The sequence below is a fragment of the Aspergillus welwitschiae genome (genome assembly GCF_003344945.1).
Source record: "Aspergillus welwitschiae strain CBS 139.54b unplaced genomic scaffold BDQ94scaffold_2, whole genome shotgun sequence".
In the NCBI taxonomy this organism is placed as follows: domain Eukaryota; kingdom Fungi; phylum Ascomycota; class Eurotiomycetes; order Eurotiales; family Aspergillaceae; genus Aspergillus; species Aspergillus welwitschiae.
Window position 1 is genome coordinate 82,982 of NW_020798696.1, and position 18,909 is coordinate 101,890.

General features: G+C 49.8%; 5 protein-coding genes across 5 annotated transcripts; 4 read left to right on the forward strand and 1 right to left on the reverse strand.

Annotated features, from left to right (window-relative positions):
• Window positions 1-124: 124 nt before the first annotated feature.
• On the forward strand, window positions 125-6,001 carry utp10 (snoRNA-binding rRNA-processing protein UTP10). Its single transcript, XM_026773396.1, has 5 exons — window positions 125-615; window positions 669-3,708; window positions 3,765-5,162; window positions 5,213-5,357; window positions 5,411-6,001. The coding sequence occupies exons 1-5, from the start codon at window positions 239-241 to the stop codon at window positions 5,851-5,853; spliced, it is 5,403 nt and encodes a 1,800-aa protein (XP_026631344.1). The 5' UTR covers window positions 125-238; the 3' UTR covers window positions 5,854-6,001.
• A 441-nt stretch (window positions 6,002-6,442) lies between these two features.
• Window positions 6,443-7,185, forward strand: BDQ94DRAFT_165478 (glutathione S-transferase family protein; the record flags this gene model as incomplete). Its single annotated transcript, XM_026770316.1, has 2 exons — window positions 6,443-6,813; window positions 6,891-7,185. 2 exons carry the CDS (start codon window positions 6,443-6,445, stop codon window positions 7,183-7,185), a joined length of 666 nt encoding a protein of 221 aa, XP_026631345.1.
• Window positions 7,186-8,281: 1,096 nt separating this feature from the next.
• On the reverse strand, window positions 8,282-10,788 carry BDQ94DRAFT_156346 (putative alpha-L-rhamnosidase C; the record flags this gene model as incomplete). The annotated part of the gene is made up of 2 exons (XM_026768617.1): window positions 8,282-10,429; window positions 10,483-10,788. 2 exons carry the CDS (start codon window positions 10,786-10,788, stop codon window positions 8,282-8,284), a joined length of 2,454 nt encoding a protein of 817 aa, XP_026631346.1.
• A 1,179-nt stretch (window positions 10,789-11,967) lies between these two features.
• On the forward strand, window positions 11,968-14,977 carry BDQ94DRAFT_165480 (glycosyltransferase; the record flags this gene model as incomplete). Its single annotated transcript, XM_026770317.1, has 6 exons — window positions 11,968-12,136; window positions 12,215-12,956; window positions 13,021-13,178; window positions 13,243-13,609; window positions 13,668-14,018; window positions 14,098-14,977. 6 exons carry the CDS (start codon window positions 11,968-11,970, stop codon window positions 14,975-14,977), a joined length of 2,667 nt encoding a protein of 888 aa, XP_026631347.1.
• A 2,496-nt stretch (window positions 14,978-17,473) lies between these two features.
• Window positions 17,474-18,590, forward strand: BDQ94DRAFT_133701 (uncharacterized protein). The gene has a single exon (XM_026764337.1). It carries the CDS (start codon window positions 18,110-18,112, stop codon window positions 18,452-18,454), a length of 345 nt encoding a protein of 114 aa, XP_026631348.1. The 5' UTR covers window positions 17,474-18,109; the 3' UTR covers window positions 18,455-18,590.
• The last annotated feature ends 319 nt before the right edge of the window (window positions 18,591-18,909 follow it).

Here is an 18,909-nt window from a genome sequence, read left to right on the forward strand (position 1 = left end):
TTCAACCAAAGGCGGCGGCGATGGTAGGCTGGAAAAACTGGATCCCGCTTCCCGCACTTTTTCCGGTTTGGTTCCAACGGCCTCAAAAAAAAGTTGCTCCGAGCCTTCGAGATCTCCACGCTGCCCGGGGAATAACTGCCCGTCAACGCTTGGGGTTTTGTTAACGTTACCGGCTGTCGATAATTGAGGGATGGATGTGATTTGCAATTCTCGATAAACAGATTTTTCATAGTCCAACATGGCCTCGTCCCTCGCCGCGCAGCTGTCGCAGATTGCGGCAAAGTCGACAAACCAGTTGAACCTCAAAGCACAGCGCATTGCGCACTCGCAGTCTCTCATCTTCGACTGGAAGACCGCCACTACACAGGATTTCGATACCGTCTACCAAATATGTTTCGAAGGTTTCCAGGAGTTATGTCAGCTCGATCCTCGTTTCGCGCCGTTCGAGCGCACCATCTTCAGCGAACAGAGCAAGGCGGAGGACCGAACAGAGATGAACGCGGCTCAGAATAAGGAGCTGGACACTGTTGTGGAAGCATTTCTTGCACTTGTTGGAGGTCACCTGCTACTCAGCCCGGCCGTGAAGGCCGTTGACTGGCTTATTAGGCGCTTCCGGTAAGACTGGCATGGAAACTCGATCTTCGTTCAACCAGCTAACAGGCTTACAGTGTGCATGAATACAACACAGAGTTCACGATCCTCACTTTTCTCCCTTACTATACCACCCCACTCTTCCTCAACTTGCTTTCGATCCTGCCCGAAGACCTGACACCGACCTTCAAAATCCTCAACCCGTACAAGAAGAGTCAAATCAACCCTCCACGCCACCCTCTCGTTCACAGCGCTACTACCAATAAACACTTCCTCGCCGCTGTCAACAGATACACCCTTCAAGTCAGCAAACAGCGGGCGCATCATCATGCGCTTCTGTCGTTTTGGGCAGGAACTTTGACAGAGGCAGTTGCTGGGATGTTGGACTCATCGCGCTCTGGTCGGCGGGAAGTCGAGAAGGAAAAGCATGAGGATGTTGTCATGAAGGTTCTTCCGGTCCTCAACGATGGCTTAGCTTTGAAGGATGTATCCGAGCTGGTCATTGGCTGCTACATGGTTTGCGTGGTTCTTGCACAGAAATCTTCTCTCCAAGACAAACTTCTCGATGGACTGATGGAGGCCGTTGCCGGATCATGGACGGACGAGACTAAGGAATCGGGCTTGATTTGCTTGTCAGTCCTTGCACAGAAGAAGTCTGATGCCAGGATCCCCAAGCGCGCCTTCAAGGCAGTACTTCGCTTGGAAGATCCCGTGCAGCAGCTCTCTGCAATCTCGGCACAGTATCCGACATCTCACTTGCTTCTTGGCCTGGTTGCAGGATGTGTCGATGACCTTTCGAAGCAAAAGGATTTGTCACGTTTGGATTTGCTGTCCCTCTTGTTCGAGACCAATCTTTTGGGCGAGCAGGAAGCGGGCAAGGCCATGGCTGTGATTCTCCAGGCCGTCAGCCATGCTCATACAGAGGGTGTGCTTTCTTTGGACGCTCAGACTCATCTCGCAGAACTCGTGCAACACTTCACTCAGTCCGAATCTCTCCAACCCATCTTCCAGAAAACGATCGAGGACTCCTCCATCGATGTCGCGGCACTCGAACATAACCTACAGACTGTGATCGAATCCGTACCCACCACCACACCGGCCATTGGAGACGTTGAGATGGAAGATGTTCAGCAGGAAGCCGTCGAAGACAACTTCGCCTCTGTCCTTGAGTCAGTGGCAGGCAAGAATTTGGAATCTTCGGCTCTCAGTGCGCAATCGATGCCCGCCTACGAGAGCCTGGTGCAGACCTTCGCACTTGCTGTCGGTTCCCAGGAGAAATTGCAGGCTTTTGTCGACTTGCCCGCTCTGAAAAAGGCAGATGCCTCAACATCGCCACAGTACCTGTCATTCTTTATCCGCACTTTCTCCGGCTCGTACCCCATCGGCACCAGGATCACCGCACTGAACCAGATTTCTTCGCTACTTAATTCCGCTACTCCCGATGTCGATCTTCAGGCACTCCTGCCCTTCCTACTGGTGGCCCTAGCAGATTCCTCGGAGAGAGTTCGGCGCGAGGCTGCGGGAGTTCTAGCCGCAATTGGAAGCCTGTACAAGAAGAGCAAGAAGGGTGACGCTAACGTTTGGGCACGCGACACCATCTACGGCAAACAATCGAAGAACGTTCAGTGGATCGCCGGTCGCGATGTGCAGAAGATTGTTGAGCGTGCTTTCCTTCCCGGCCTCGAGGAATATGTCCTTGATCAAGCCCACATCGGCCGGGTACTTGAGGCTACCTTGCGCGGATCTTCGACTTCTGACTCTGGCGCAACTGAATTGAAGAAGCCGCTTCGGTTGAGTCTCTTCACCTTCCTCTGCTCCCACGCTGTCCAGATGCCACTCTATGCCCCGAAGTTGTCTTTGCTTAAACTTCTTAACCGCATCGATAAGGCCGGCGGAACGACCCGTACAAAGGAACTTGGACCTTTCTTGAAGACGTGGCGGGATATGAAGGAGCACACAGCCAAGGATGTCTGTGAACGGGAGCGTGTCTCTGTCGCAGATATCGACCGCGAGGCTGTCTTGACGGTAACCCCCAAGGACAAGGACGCCATCTCTTTGCTCTTGTCCAATGTGAGCCCCTACTCTGATTCCCTACGCCCCTCTTTCGTCACAGCCATCTTCAACCGTATGAAGGCTATTTGGGGAACTGTTGCGGAAGAGCTGCAGGTCGACGCCGCAGAGAAGCTGTTCGAGATCTCTCTCGAAGACGTTCAGAATCCACTGGTCCACGGCTGCAGGGATGTTCTTCGCAGTGTTCAACTTACTGGTTCTGTGCTTCTCCAATTCCTTCGGAAGATCCCCGTGTCCATCACGGACATGGAATCTCTTGGACCGGCGCCCAAGCGGAGACGCACTAGTCAGAACAACATGGTCGCCATGACCATCAAGGATGAAGCCAAGCTCAGCCAGCTCATGGAGAAGATGACTTTCATCCTGGAATTGGTTGACAGCTCGACCCCGGAGGCTCATCCTGAGTTGGCCGATGGATTGTTCCAGACTCTGGCTGCACTCCATCATTTCAAGTCCCAGATCCAGTCTGGCTTGAGCTACCTGCTGAGCTTGACGCTTGGCAGCCTCCTGGCCATCGTCAACCGGTCTAAGGGAACTGCGAAAGCACAATTCGACACCTCTGTTATCCGGGCCGACCTCGTTGTTGACTGTGTTCGTACCACCGACAGCCCACAGGTACAGAACGCAGCTCTTCTGCTCGTGGCGGGCTTGTCCGTCATCGCTCCTGAATTGGTCCTCCACAGCGTGATGCCCATCTTCACTTTCATGGGCTCTAGTGTCCTGCGCAAGGACGATGAATACTCAGTCTCTGTGATTGATCAGACAATCGATCAAGTCGTCCCGGCTCTCATCCAGTCCCTGCGCAATCAGAAGCGTGATGTCGTGTCCGGAACATCCGAGCTGTTGCTCAGCTTCACTGCTGCCTTCGAGCACATTCCTTCTCACCGCCGCCTGCGTTTGTTCCATGCTTTGGTCACCAAGCTCGGAACTCAAGACTTCTTGTTCGCTGTTTTGGCCATGCTCGCCAATCGGTATGCTCTGGATAAGGATGTTCTGATCCTGATGACCGGCTTGGTCTCTGATGCTAGTGCACCGGTGGAACTCAACGTAAGTTATTTGATGTTGCATACAGCTGTCCTCTTCGTTACTGACTCTTCAAATAGACATACAGCAAATTCTTGGACCTGGTCAAGGATTCCCTCAGCTCCAAGCCCGGCATCTCCCAGGTTCTTCTTGGAATTGGTAGCGACGATGGCCGCGATCCCCAGAAGGTTGCAGTTGACTTGCTTCGCGCACTGGCTTATCTGTTCAAGCACTCCTCTCTGAAGGTGAAGATAGCCAAGGACTTTGCAACGGAGGGAGACAAGGTAGTTGGACAGATCCGCACGCTGTTCTCTCGCATCCTGGAACAGGTCTTGGCTATCGGCGAATCCATGCAGAACGTTAAGCCCGTCAGCCAGGCCAGCGGCGATGTGCTCAGCGCTCTGTTTGGTACCCTGTCGCTTGTGGACTTCCTTGATACGATTGAGGTGCTGCTGCAGCGTCGCAACGATGAACTGCGTCGTAAAGTTCTCCGACTCCTGGAAGGTCGCCTGCGTCAGAACCCTGAACGCGACGGTGCTTCGCAACACCGCATGCTCGACTTCCTGCCCACTTTGGTCAACATCATCCAGTCCTCGCCAGACATTCTCCTTAAGCACGCTGCAGTGGCCTGCATCGATCGTATTGCCGAGAAGTACGGCCGAAAGGAGCCTACCAAGGTCATCCATGCCGCCCAAGTTGTTGCTAGCGAAGCCTGCATTGGACAGGATGATGAGCGTATTCGTATTATGGGTGTCTTGTGTCTTGCATCTATGGCCGAGGTTCTTGGAGAGGCCATGATTCCCGCGCTTCCTGACGCACTCAGCCGTTCCCTTGCGCTGCTCGAGCAGAGTTTGGAAGACGGAAAGGAGAATGCACGCCTGCACGACGCCGTCTACTCTTTCTTCTCGGCCCTTTTCATCCATATCCCCTTCATGGTGTCTGGCTCTCACCTGGATAAGATCCTTGTGCTCTCCTACAAGTCTGCTGTTTCTGAAGGTGTTGAGGACGAGAGCCGCGAAGAAGCTCTCCAACTCATGGCACGCAAGGTTGATGTCGCTGCTACATACGCTGCCATCGACCGTAACTGGCAACACGCTGTCAAGGCAGGCCCTGATGCTACAAGAGAGACTCTGGGCGTCGTTAGCCTCGCTATCGAGAAGCATCCGAAGTCTGCTACTGTCAAGAACATCGCAGTTCTCACCAGCATCCTGTTCAAAGCATTCGATCTACGTCGCGAACAGGTATCACTGGATACCCAGGCCACGTTCGAATTGTCTGATGTGGACGAGATCGAGGATATCATCAACGAGGTCACGATTAAGATGATCTACAAGCTTAATGACACTACATTCCGCCCTATCTTCACCAAGCTGCTGGAGTGGGCGACCACTGGTGTTCCCAAGAAGGATGCTCGAGGAAGCCTGGCACGCCTTACCACGTTCTACAGGTTCCTTCAAGTCTTCTTTGGCACCCTTCAGGTATGTCTCTACTTTCAATTTCCGATTCGATTCTGTGCTAACCAGTTCAGTCCATTGTCACCGGTTACTCGAGCTACATCATCGAAAATGTGGTCTCTGTTCTGGGCAAGGCGAACCCATCGAACCAGGACACCAAGAGCCTGTGGTTGGCCACGATGCGCATGCTCAAGAACTCCTTCGAGCATGACCAAGATGGTATGTTTTAACCCGAATATTTGCCCAACGCAGAGTGTACTGACTCAGTTTAGAATTCTGGCAATCCCCCTCTCACCTTACGGTGATCGCTCAGCCTCTGATCTCTCAGCTCGCCCACGCCAAGAACTCGTCGACGGCATCCATCGTCATCGCTGAGGCCGTGCCCGCCCTCACGGAACTCGCCGTTGCTGCCGATTCCACCGACAACCACAAGGAGCTCAACACGGTGCTGATGCGTCTGCTCCGTCCTTCTGCAGGACCTAGCGGCAAGACTGCAGGCGGTGAAAACCCGCATACGCGCCTTGCTGCGCTCAAGGCCCAGCAGTCTCTCACGGAGCAGTTGGGCGAGGAGTGGCTTGCTCTGCTGCCTGAAATGCTGCCCTACATCAGTGAACTGATGGAAGACGAAGATGAGAACGTGGAGAGAGAGGTCCGCAAATGGGTGAAGCAGATCGAGGATGTTCTGGGTGAGAGGTTGGATGACATGTTGACCTGATCGTGAGTATATTCTACTATCTAGACTTGGATGTTCGGCGTATCTTGGTTGGTGCTTGTAAATAAAAGTTACAGGACTTTTCATCGCTTTCTGTTCGAATGATCATATACCTGTTATATTAGACTATTGAAGCCTACTACCTTTGCAATTTTCTCCATCATAGGATGTGCTCTACAGCTCCTAAACAGGAAAGATACCGATGTCTACCTAGTATCCCCTCTGATAGCAGGTAGTCCAACCCCGTAGCAGTTCACAACATCGCTTCATGTGATTCTTACTACAATAACAATATCTCGCAGTTATTCAATAAGACCAGAATCCTCGCAACACCCAACCCCTCCCTGCAAGCGGGAGAGAAGCAGTTACCCCACCTCATATGCATGTTACATCCGCGATGTGGTATGCAGATCGCAAGGTCGTTTGACCCTGTGTACACGTCAGTTATTAAGCAAGATGATGTCACCATCAATAACAACAGCTACTCCAAATGCCTTCAACCCATTATAAAGTAGATAGCAATGTCCTCTCTAACCCAACCTTGACCCAACTCCCTGGTTAACACCCAAGTGTATAACAGAAGTCCACCAAAATGCAACCCCTCCTCCTCCACGCGCACGCCTCGGGCCCCAACCCCATCAAAATCGCCATCGCCCTGGAAGCCCTAAACATTCCCTACAACGTCAAATTATGGGAATTCGGCAACGACCGCGAAAAGGGCGTCAAGGGAGAAGTTTTCCTCCGCATCAACGAGAACGGCCGTGTCCCTGCCCTGGAAGACCCCAACACGGGTGTGGTGTCCTGGGAGTCGGGCGCTTGTATGAACTATGTTCGCCGTGTATATGACAAAGAGAACCTTCTGGGTCCGAAGGGGTCGGAGCAGGATATAGTGGATTTTGAGAAGTGGGAGTACTTTTTGCTTTCTACGTTGGGGCCGATGACGGGGCAGACGAATTGGTATAGGTATGTTTTCACTTATCTACTAGATAATCAGTAAATGTCAGAAGGAGGTTTGGGGTTTGTTTGCTGATCAGGACTAGGCACTACAATGGAACTAAGAATGAGGATGCCCTGCAACGGTACTCGGCACAGACAGAGCGATGCTATGGGGTGCTGGAGGGCCAGCTGAAGAAGTCCGGGGGGCAGAGTGTCTTGCCTGGACGAATTACGGCGGTTGACTATCATTTTGAGCCTTGGGTGCGAGAGTTTGATTTCGCCGGGCTGTCGCTGGAGAAGTACCCTCTTATTACGCAGTGGTTGCGGGTGATGACGGGTCGGAAGGAGGTTCAGCAGGCTTATATTAAAATTCAGGGAGCTGCGCCGCAGTTTTCCTAATGTTGTGTCGTGGTGGATTATCCCAAGACCCTCAGAAAAAGCTCACTGCATAAACATTTTCGTGGTATTGAGTACGAGTAGAAATCATACAGTCTCAAGGATAGCAGACCAATTATTTCTGTAACCGCGCTAACGCCCAGCTGAATTCGTCGCGGAGAGCTCTTTGACAATGAACTTGTGCTGGGCATTTATAATAAGATTGTTTCTGACTAACCATTGGAAGTTGTTGAAACGAACACTGCTCGACTGTTTAGAACAGAACTAGAAAATATTGAACAGGCATTTCACCAAGTTACATTCCAGACTAATCCTGATGCATTTGGATTCCCAATCATACAGAATCCCCAGATTTTATGGACGTAGTATTCCATCACGAGACATGGACTGAATCTTAATGCTCATCAAGCTCCCCCTCAATTGTAACAAGCAAGGTGAAAGATAACTGTATAGTAAAGCAAATTAAGGGGACTGAAATCGGGTCTGCGCTGGTGCTGTACTGAGATTTGAGATTCAGAGAGGCTGCACTCGGGCATCGGATAGTTATACAAAGATAATAGGGGACTACGATCGCTGCCCGTGGTTCCCCGAAATTGGTACAGAAATATGGTTATCACCCTTTCTCAGGCATGGTAGGGATCACCCAACCCACTAAACTTCTCGGTAGTACCGATGTCTATAGAGAATACAAAAAGAAATCTAGAACATTTGACCAAGAAGTTGTTACTAGCTATCCTAACTGAGACATACTACGATATGCATAACTCGATCTCCAAGTGGCCAAATGCAATTTCAGATATTTAAGAAATGGTATATGCTCGAGGTGACTTTTGTCCGTTTATCTCCTTTCATGTCACAAAGGAATGCCAGGACATACGTCATTAAATATGTATCGCTATTGGGCTTACTGAAGGATACACAATGTAGAGAAGGAAAAGAGTACTGTATATTCAGATGACAGAATAATATCTAGTATAGAGAACGTGGGCCGGGTTGCGTACAAGCGCACCAGCGGTAATGTAGAATACAACAGAAAAGAAAAAGAAGGGTGAGTAAGGAAATTCCAAGGAACGTGTAAGAAGGTTCAAGAGACCAAGAATCAGCTTGTTTGGCGGAAGGTGAAGTTCGTCCCCTGAACTATGAAACCTCCTTTTCCATTTGGGACTCCACCGGAGACGTGATAAGAGCCTAGCTCCTTCTGAAGGGGCTGGGGTAGATAGACGGTGCCATTCGTTCCGCTCGGAGAATTAACTTGCATTTGAACGAAGCCGTTCTTTCCGAACGACCACTTAACACTGAGAGCACCTTGGGGGGTTGGATACTTGCCCTCAGCCCAGCCAAGTTCGAAAGATTGAGGTGCAACCTGCCACTGTCTAAAGCCGGGCGTCACGGGTTGAACTCCCAGAATAAAACGGCTCAGATCAGCCGTAGGTCCCGCACTCCAAGCATGGCAGAGGGAAGTACCAATGTATAGTCCCGGGGTCCCATCGCTGTCCAGTACCTCCCAGTTACATCCCGTATAATTTTTATGAGTGGGGTCGCTCATTGGACCCCAGAGACTGTAAAGAAGGCGCTTTGCATTGGCGCTGTCATTGGCTTGAAATGCTGCCTTCAAGTGATACCCAGAGGCATAGGGGCTGATCTTCTGCGCCCACCCGTATGCAGCACTCTTATTGGAAAAGGAAAGTGCTCCAGCAGGAACGTAAAGCTCCCTTGACATACTGGCGAGGATGGTCTGTGTTCTGTCTTCTGGTCCAGAGGAGGCGGTGCCACTAAGGATGGCGAGGGCATTGGCTTCCTGAGAAAAGAAGTCTCTATGCGAGTCAGATAGGTAGTAAGCTTGAAGGGAGTCGCTCCAAAGCTCGGAATTGATTGCGTTTTGCAGCGATCGCAACCGGGATGCGTACAGAGTAGCGTTCAAGCCGCCAGCAGTCATGATGGGGAGCCATTGGTTGAGAGCGTAGGCATAGACGAGATTGAATTTGGATACAATACCGCTCACTGAAGGGTCATAGTGATCCCAGTCCCCACCAAATACCGGGTTGGAAATATTGAAAAGGCCGTTGGGTAACGTCTGCGAGTGAGCCCAGTCGAATAAACCAGCTGCCTTGGGGGCCCACTTGGACAGAAAAACAGAGTCCCCAGTCTGTTCGTAATACTGTGCCATAGCGCTCACCAGATTAAACGAATAACTGATCAACCCCGTAATGTTAACCTGAATGTCGCTGGTGCGAGGGGGTTGTTGCACTTTGACATTAGGCATGAAAAAGCCAGGCAGCATACGTGCTGACCCAAGAAGAGTAATGGTCCCATTGATATATTCGCGGCCGTACGTACTTGCAAAAGAGGAAGAAGTGGTTATATCAAGATCCCCTCCATAAGCGATGCGGTCTCTTCGCGAACCATCCACGCTTACTGGCAGTGGATTGGTTCCCACCAAGAAGTCCTGTAAGGCAGATTCGTCGGTGAGGGACGAGGAATACATCTGGGTCCCAGAGACTGTCAAAGAGACATTGGTGAAAACAGCAGCCTGTTGGAAGGAGGCCCCTAAGCCAAATGAGCCGTAGAATGCGCTGTTCTGGGTAAAGTTGAATACTGGCGTCCCATCGATCATCACTGATATCTGAGTAAGGTTGACGGTAGACTCAACAGTATGCCAGTTGTCCAAAGTCACAGAAAATGGAAGGACAGCCGACGCAAGCACTGGTGAGCCGACTTCTGTGGGACCCGCGTAGGCTGATATTGATGAGTTAGCTACATTGACAAGAATGTAGATCCCATTTCCAAGGGTGTCACTGAGCACTGTGAAACCGAAGCCATTCTTTACAGGTTTCACGGCAAAGTCCAGCTCGTAAGCAGTCAACGTAGCTGCATAGTCCGCTGCGAAGGGCTGAGGACTCAGGCTATCAACAAATGCGCCTTCGTCAGAAATCACCCAGAAGTTTGGCAGTGAGTTGGCGGGAAATTCATTCAGTTGGACAGTGCGAGCACCAACGTTCCAGATGCGGCTCAGAGCAGGGTCCGAACATGCAAAAGAACCTGGCAGGTGAGACACGGGCGTGCTGTCGACCGCCGGCTTGAACCCTAGAGCCGTGATTTCAAGCTCTCCTGCACTGGACAGGTTTAGTTTCTGATACCGCAGACCTCCCTGAATAAGGCGGTTTACTTGCACCGTCGGCTGGCTGATGTTGTATCTATTGATGCGGTAGGTGTCCATAGCTGCGGACAGGGGGATAGGTCCATCGGCCTGGGATGGTAACGTCAGCGTTTATGGCTCCCATAACTGGTCCATACACGTACCATGTACAGGTCCAAAGCTTCACGTGTCTCGCCATATGACATCTCGAAACAGGAGGTGTCACCACTCTGTCGGGTCACCTCAAACGTAGCGTATCCTTCCACATCTTTACCATAGTCTAGAATGACAATGGCAGGACTGCTTCCATTGGAAGACAACTTATAAACTGTACCATTACTCACAGGCAATGGATCGCCAGCTGCGAGTGTGTAGGTCTTCGGTTGATAGGTCGGCTGAGACGAAGGAGCATAGAGCGCTCCGCAGACGACGGAGGGTACTAGAAGGGCCAATACAGGATAAATCCTCATCTTGGCAGAATTGGGAGCGTTAAAAGACGGTCAACGCGCCTTTTGACAGTGATAGAAGTATATTTCTTTGGATCATTTGTTGCTAATGATCAAGTCAGACTCGCCGTCTTCAAGGCTTCATTTATACTTCAAGACCGAATTCAGGGGAGTCGTCAAGATAGGATTTCTTCAATCATCAAGAACTAATTATGCAACGTCAGGTTTCTAACCGTGGATGGTGGATCCACGGCATGGTTCACGTTACGGTACGACAGTACGAAAGTACGAAGGTACCTATGCAACACGACTGCGCTCAATAGGATCAGCCAAATCCCGGCTCACTTGCGCTGTGTTAGTTGTCATTCATGAAAGGGGCTGTCCCCAGCAGCCCGGTACATCATCTCGGCCCCGCTGCATATACACAGTAAGTCAGGAACACGCTCGTTGCCGTGGGAGTGAATAGCTCACTCTGCAATAGCGTGTCGATCTCTTATTCCACTTCCATGGCCCGGGATTCCCCCATACGAATACGAACGGAGGACTGCCTTTCTCTCGACTTTCTTCGGCAGCAGATGAGAGATTCTATGTATAGTTTTTGATGAAGGCAAACCCCTTCAGCAGGTAATGCGGCTTGATGATTCGCAACTGTGTACGCTTCTTGCCTTTGGTACCCATCAAGCCTGTCCATACCTTGATCATACCGACAGAAATTTTAGAGTTTGACCTGGGGTAGCTGTATCAAGAAAGCTCCACACGAGCAATATCATTTGCATCCACAGACGTAGCTAAATTCCTACCATCAGTTAACCAGAGATACGAGAGATTGAAGAGAAGAGTAAGACTCCGGTGGAAGCTTGCTCGAGGCACCGACAAATATCAGAGATTGGCCACACCTGAGGAGGCCACTTCTCGGTTCGATCCCGAGTCGCGGCTCGATTTTCGCAGGGGATCGTCGGGATCAACCAGTCGGAGGGCCCGTTCGTTTTCGTATATCTGGATTGGCATTTTAAGTTACAGGGTGTGCCACAGTCTTCGGTCTGGACTTCGAATTAGATAGGCTCTGTCTCTCGCCCTTCTTTCCATAATTTCCAGAGCAAGACAAAACCTAAAACCTTCACAGCATTGCCTCTCCGAGTACTCTGGCATCCCGTGAAATATTCTGCGCCCTTCTTCAGTCACTGCGTTTCAGTCCAGTCCGCCATGGCCAGCAACAGAAATGGGGAGGTATTCGAGCTGCCGGGGGATTTAGTTATGCCCCCTACCACGGCCAGCAACAACCATCCGGGGGTCTTCGAGTTGCCGGGTGATCCAGTCATGATTCCCCCAACGCCAATCGCTGCCGACCGCAAAAGCGGCATTAATATAACAAGTATGCATCCATCGTCAACCGTCACGGGAGAATTCCAGTCAAGTCATCGACAGACAAGGGGCTGATTCTCATTTGCAGGTGACGGGCGCATTGATATTGACTACAACACGCCACTGGTACGACGATTCTCCAAACTGTACACTTCTCATTATTCACCACGACCTACGACGCCACCGCCCGAGTATTCCGAGATAGCACTGCAAGCCGCTAATGACAATGGCCTAAGTCTGGAATCTCCGCCGGCATACACAGAAAAGACCTGGAAGATCAAATTGAATATTGTGATCCAGGTGGTAGGTAGTCGAGGGGATGTGCAGCCATTCATTGCCCTCGGAAATGAACTGCAGCGATATGGACATCGTGTGAGGCTGGCTACTCATAATGTATTCGAAGCTTTCGTGCGGGATTCAGGACTCGAATTTTACCCTATTGGAGGCGATCCAGAAGAACTAATGGCATATATGGTCAAAAATCCCGGTCTTATTCCCAATATGAGGAACCTGCAGGCAGGCGAAATTGGGCGCAAACGAGCCATGATCCGGGAGATGTTGGACGGGTGCTGGAAATCGTGCATCGAGCCTGATATGGCGACCCAGCTACCATTTGTAGCTGATGCAATCATTGCCAATCCTCCCAGTTTTGCCCATATCCACTGCGCCCAGGCACTAAGTATTCCTGTACACTTGATGTTTACTATGCCCTGGACCAACACGAAGGCCTTTCCTCACCCCCTGGCGAATTTAACTGGTGGTGGCGATGAAGACCAAGGTTTCAGAAATTTTGTTTCTTACAGTGTGGTTAACTGGCTGACTTGGCAAGGGTAAGGAATTCTGCGCATTTTTAAAGAAACAAAGGAACCGCCTGACGTGTATTGACACTTCTAGGATGGGCGATGTGATCAACCATTGGCGAAAAGAGCTTGGTTTAGACGAAGTGGCTATGTTTGAAGGGCCTCGTCTTGCAGAAATGTTGAAGATACCATTTACATACTGTTGGTCTCCGGCTCTCGTTCCCAAGCCGTCAGATTGGCCTTCTTATATCGGTGAGCTATCATCAAATGTGTCATCTCAGATGCGGTCTATACTAACAGCACCCATCTCCCCCAGACGTCTGTGGTTTCTTCTTCCGCGAATCCCCGAGATATGATCCCCCAGCTGACTTACTGGCCTTTATTGCTGCTGGTCCACCACCAGTTTATGTTGGATTTGGTAGTATTGTCTTGGAGGATGCAGAAAGCACTACTACTATTATTCTCAATGCTATACGTGCAGCAGGTGTACGGGCGATTATTTCCAAAGGTTGGTCCAACTTAGGCGGAATACACGATGACAGTAATATTTATTTCATCGGGGATTGCCCTCATGAATGGCTGTTTGACCGCGTCGCAGCTGTCGTGCATCATGGAGGCGCGGGCACGACCGCTTGCGGGTTACGAAAATCTAAGCCCACAATCATTGTGCCCTTTTTTGGAGAGTGAGTGAATATAGTAGACTATACAATACGTTCTTTCTCTTGCTAACAATCCATATAGTCAGCCCTTCTGGGGAAATATGGTTGCTGCAGCGGGCGCTGGTCCTACTCCTATTCCATATAAAGAGCTTACAGTTGATAAGCTGGCCAACGGAATTCAATACTGCCTTAGCGAACAAGCGCGCATGTCAGCAGTTGCTATAGCTGCTAAAATGCAGTCAGAAGCAGGTGTAAAGGCTGCGGTTGCCTCATTTCACCGGAATCTCCCACTTGAGTGTCTGCAGTGTGATCTAGATCCGAATCTACCTGCGGTGTGGTCTTTCTCCCAAAATCGTAGGAAACTCAAGCTGTCAAAGATTGCCGCAGAGGTACTAATTGCCCATGGATTGATTGATGCAAAACACCTGACAATGTAAGTCAAGAGGCTGACAACCTCAAGGAAATCTTATTCCATTTCGTTACGCTGAGTTTCTGATCAAACTTTGTTTTAGGCATTCCATCCGCCCAATCTTCATTGAAAATCGCCGATGGGATCCCGTCACGGGCGGAGCGTCTGCAGTGGTTGGAACAGCCACTGATGTCGCCGACTCTGTTTTGGGAGCCTTCTACAAGCCTGTCCTGGAGTATCGCGATTACCGGAAGGAGCGTGAAGATCAATCCTCAAGCATAAGATCTACCAGCTCCGTCGAAAATCTTTCAGACAATTTATCTGGCCATAGTATCTCGACAAATTACAAGGAGGAGCCATGGGATAGTGATGTTGCTGGTAGAAGCAATTCTACAGTGTCTACGGATTTGCACGCGCAGAAGCGGTCGGATACTGGCAAACGAAAGCTTCTTGGTAGAATGGCAGCTGCATCTGGTAGAAGTCTGGGCAGCATTGCTCCTACCATGATCAAGGGCACAACTGTTGACTTTCCCCTTGCTTTGACTGAAGGACTGCGCAATGTCCCTCGGCTATACGGTGAAACTCCCCGAGATCACGGTCCAGTTACTGATATCAAAAGCGGATTTGCTGTTGCTGGAAAAGGATTTGCGTGGGGAATGGCGGAGGCGGTTAGCGATATAGTTGTCAAGCCATACCAGGGTTTTCAAAAAGAGGGAGCGAAAGGTACGATCAAGGGAGTCGGCAAAGGAGTAACAAATATGGCAGCTAAAGCCGGCTCTGCTATGTTTGGCCTCATGGCATACCCTGCTACTGGTATCGTGCAGAGTATCCGGTTGTCAGGTCAATCGCAGATAAGAAATCTAATCGCCCAACAGCGCCACAGTGAGGGAATATGGTTACTGGAGAGTCGTCAGTATACGGCGACGGACAATATCGTGGCCACTTTTGGACAGAAATTCAAGAGCAAGAAAGGCCGAACGTAATATTTCAGTACCAGGGTTCCTTCGGCGCAGAGGTTGATGGTTTTATCAGTATCCTTTCTGGGAGTAGTATCTACTCTGACTTTTTTCTTCGTTATAGCAACCTCTTACTTTTAATAACCCTTCACTACTGAAAACCCTCACCTTGGCGTCGCGTCAACTATCTGAACTGGTCTGTCCCAGCGCTCTTTCGTCGAAGCACACCTTATTTTTTCCTTTTTCTTATTCTTTTTTCTGTTCGGGGTAAATTCGTATACGCATGATGGCAGGCGCAAAGTCGCATGAGCGAAAGTCCAATGCCTCGTTTGGGATCTCTATGGAACACTCCAAGTGTACCCAGTTTATCCAGCCTGTGATATTATAAAAATGTGATAGTAGAAGGATATAGTCTCGCCTACGTCAGCCTTCATGCTCCTTGGAGCTGTAGATGTTTTATCCAGGGCCTGCATCGTAAAGCGGCTGAAGCTCACCCCTCAATCCAGGCATTTAAAACAGTTCTCTAGCTGGTATGCAACAAGGCTGACGTTTTTCCGTCTTTATGAATACAGAATGACCTTATATTTACTATTTCTGAAGCTTTCTTGTCTCGTGGAAGACCATGTACCCGGAAATACCAGCTACACCGCAGGCCAAGCCAACGAATAACCCGGTGGTCCAACTGGGCCGGTTAAATCTATCCATTCCCCACATGCAACCTGCCAAGCATGCCTGAAATATGGTATTCCAGATGTCACACCATACAACCAGGTCTATTTTCCATGGAGATGTGGCCGGACCGCACTCTCTATCATTGTCACAACAGATACCTGATACAGACTCGGGGGGACGACACCACGCTTGATATATGCTAGCCAAATGTGCGATACCAGAGCGGCTCTTCTGGCGTGCGCCGAACCGCCAGCAGAACCACCAGTAAAGATTCCTGAGTCTACATGGTGCGAATCCGAACCCTGTAATGCAGAACAACCCGTTGAGGATTTGCGATGTGATCTCGATCCAGATTCGGCGTGACGAATATAAGTCGTTACAGGTGGGGTGGCACATTGCAGGGGCTGCATTGCACATTAACAGGAAAAGCATCCCTCCCCAGGCCACCACATTCAGGCTGTAAATGGTAATGAAGAAGCCTTTGGGTGTTGCTATCCAATGCCATGCATGATTGACCCAAATCCTCAGTTTCGTCGCTTTTGGAACAGGAATCTATCTCGTCCGTTAATCTCCGTACACCTAATTGACCATTCCCAGCAGACTGCGATGTAACTTAAGGTGCAGCACTTACCTCGACTTCCGATTCGATTTCCTTGTTTCCTAGAGGTGATGGTAGGGAGCCATTTTGGGGATCAATAACACGGTATGCTTGTTGAATCATGACTGATCTACCACTGGACGATCCATGTAATAGAAGATGTGGCAGACAAGGTGCCCTACCAGGCTCTATATATATACTAACGGATCTGGTTTAGGATCAGCATATAGTAACCTAACCAGAACCAGCGAATTGATAGTAGAGCCAGAGTTTACTTTTGATAACCCTGCTGAAAACTCTGTAGAGTCTAAGCATAACGTACTTTAGGCTACCACTCCATGGACGAAGAGGTTCGAAGTGTACGGTGTACGGCTGCGAGGGCCATGTTGCAGCCACCAATTACTTCGGCCCAGAATAACACATTTTAAACTGTACCAGACACTCGAGACCGTTGGGTGGCCGGTTAGGGTACAGAACAGTTAATGAACATTTGCCCCTGACTGATCGAAACGTCTACCTAAATATCTATACGAATACGAGTGGGTCTCTTGCGGCTACCTCCATGTTCTGGAACGGCGAAGGAAAAAAAGAGAAAAGCCTAATTTCACTTCGTATTCGCACCCATAGCTTATTCCGAAAATAGAACAGGAAGCGACCGTGTGGGAATTTGCTACTGTCTTATGAACTCGTGAATATCACTTCAACATTTCCGGGTTTTACTGGAGAGCAGCTCACAGCTCTCGCCACAGAACGATGTGCGATAAACAGAGAATCTGTCTCCGCTCACACATAGTCGCCACTTCTTGTGTCAGCGCAAATTCCTTTTTACTATCCCACCGAGAAAGGTCTTACAGAGTCAACAATGAAAGAACACGTCTCTGACAACTTTGTTAACAACGCATGGTGCGACGCTTCTCATAGTCCTGATGAATTACCAAGGCACGAAGGAAAGCGCAGGTTACTCCTGATATACATCCATGGCTTTCTAGGGTCAGAGGACAGCTTTTGTAACTTTCCTAGGGATGTCCACGATCTCCTTAAGGCCTCGTTGGCTCAAACCCACATTACATACACCAAGATATACCCCCGTTATAAGACGAGAGGACCTATACATGTTGCCCGCGACGATATCATCCAGTGGTAAGTAATCACTCAAGCTGTAACAAAATTAGCCCTTTTATATCGAGCATTTCCGCAGGTTATCGCCACACATGGCTCCAGATCTGGATCTCATACTGCTCGGTCACAGCATAGGAGGTCTTATCGCTGCAGACGTTGCACTTGCGCAATCCTGCCCAACGGCTGGCCATTTTCCGAACAGTGACCTGAACAATAGATTTGTCGGCCTAGTGGCCTTTGATACTCCTTTTCTTGGACTTCACCCGCGCGTCATTACGACGGCAGCCGGCAGGGTATTTGGCCGGAAAACAAAAAATGACAGTAGGCGGACATCTCAGAGTACCACAGACAGCCGAATAGCAAACGACGATCCGACGTTCGACCCAAACTTGACCAACGATGTTGACAGGACCCAATGGAAAGGGTGGAATGGAGCGCTCCATTTTCTTGCAAAGCATTCGGGTCATTTGTCTCGGTCTGTCCTTCAGTATGTCTTCTCATACTATGATCATGTCGGATGTCTAAACGACTACTTTGGGCTTCTCAGACGACACAAGAGACTCTGCCGTTGGGCGAAGGGCGATGAATCTGGTCGACGGGCTGGCTTTGTCAACTATTACACGACTGCCTGCCCACACAGCGAAACCACCAGCGGTGATGAGCACGGGAACAGTAGGCTCTGGAGTGATAAGCAGTCTACCTGCCACAAAACGTCGCAAATACACGGCAATCATGTACAAGTCCGAGACTCTGCGTTAGTGGTGTCTGATATGCGAGCTGATATACGAGGAAAGGTGCCAGCCAACCGCTCGTCCGAATCACTGTTAGACACAAAAGTTTCTTTCACCAGAATTGATACACGGACCTCATCAAGCTCAAGCTCACGCAATTCAGGCGAACACGGAGATAGGCGCAACAATTATGATACCAAATTAAGGGGGCGACTGTTCTGCTATGTTCCAGAAACAGCCCGCAAAAAGCAGCTCTGGGTTTCGCTACGTATTGAAGGCATGGATGAAATCGCCGCCCATCAGTCCATGTTTTTTCCTCTTGGCATGCACTACGACCGATTTGTTGCCGATACTGTGGCAAGAATTGAAAGTTGGCTGTTATGAGTGTGTTTGCACAATTTCCAGCGGAGTGTATATAGAGAGACACCCCCGGCGCTTAAATCGGCTTTTGATTGCCAGCCTTCGACTTTGACGACATATTTCTACAGATACCTTCGGCTCTTTTACAATGATCTCTGAGCTTTGCCCAAGCTCTTGTGTCTATATGGCATCTCATCCATGTATCATATCACATCCTTTAGAGTCCTTAGAAAAGCTCTAACAACTCAACTAATTATATAGACAAGTAGAATACATACATACTGATAATATGTCTTATTCCATTCCTCATGATCATCAAGCAGACTAGAGATGCTACGATGTCTGATCGGATATAGCTTAGCTAGCTCGAAGGCATAGAGAAATCGAGAGTATATGAACATTTGCGCTGAATTACGAAGAAGCTAGCCAGCCGTATATCGGCACCATTGACCAAGTCTACGCCCTGTCTTTCCACAACT

Bases quoted from the DNA above. Each gene is read 5' to 3' on its own strand.
- utp10 (XM_026773396.1), top strand. From the start codon at position 239: ATGGCCTCGTCCCTCGCCGCGCAGCTGTCGCAGATTGCGGCAAAGTCG. The intron at 616-668 runs GTAAGACTGGCA...ACAGGCTTACAG, and splicing joins TGGCTTATTAGGCGCTTCCG to TGTGCATGAATACAACACAG. The intron at 5,358-5,410 runs GTATGTTTTAAC...GACTCAGTTTAG, and splicing joins CTTCGAGCATGACCAAGATG to AATTCTGGCAATCCCCCTCT.
- BDQ94DRAFT_133701 (XM_026764337.1), top strand. From the start codon at position 18,110: ATGCGAGCTGATATACGAGGAAAGGTGCCAGCCAACCGCTCGTCCGAA.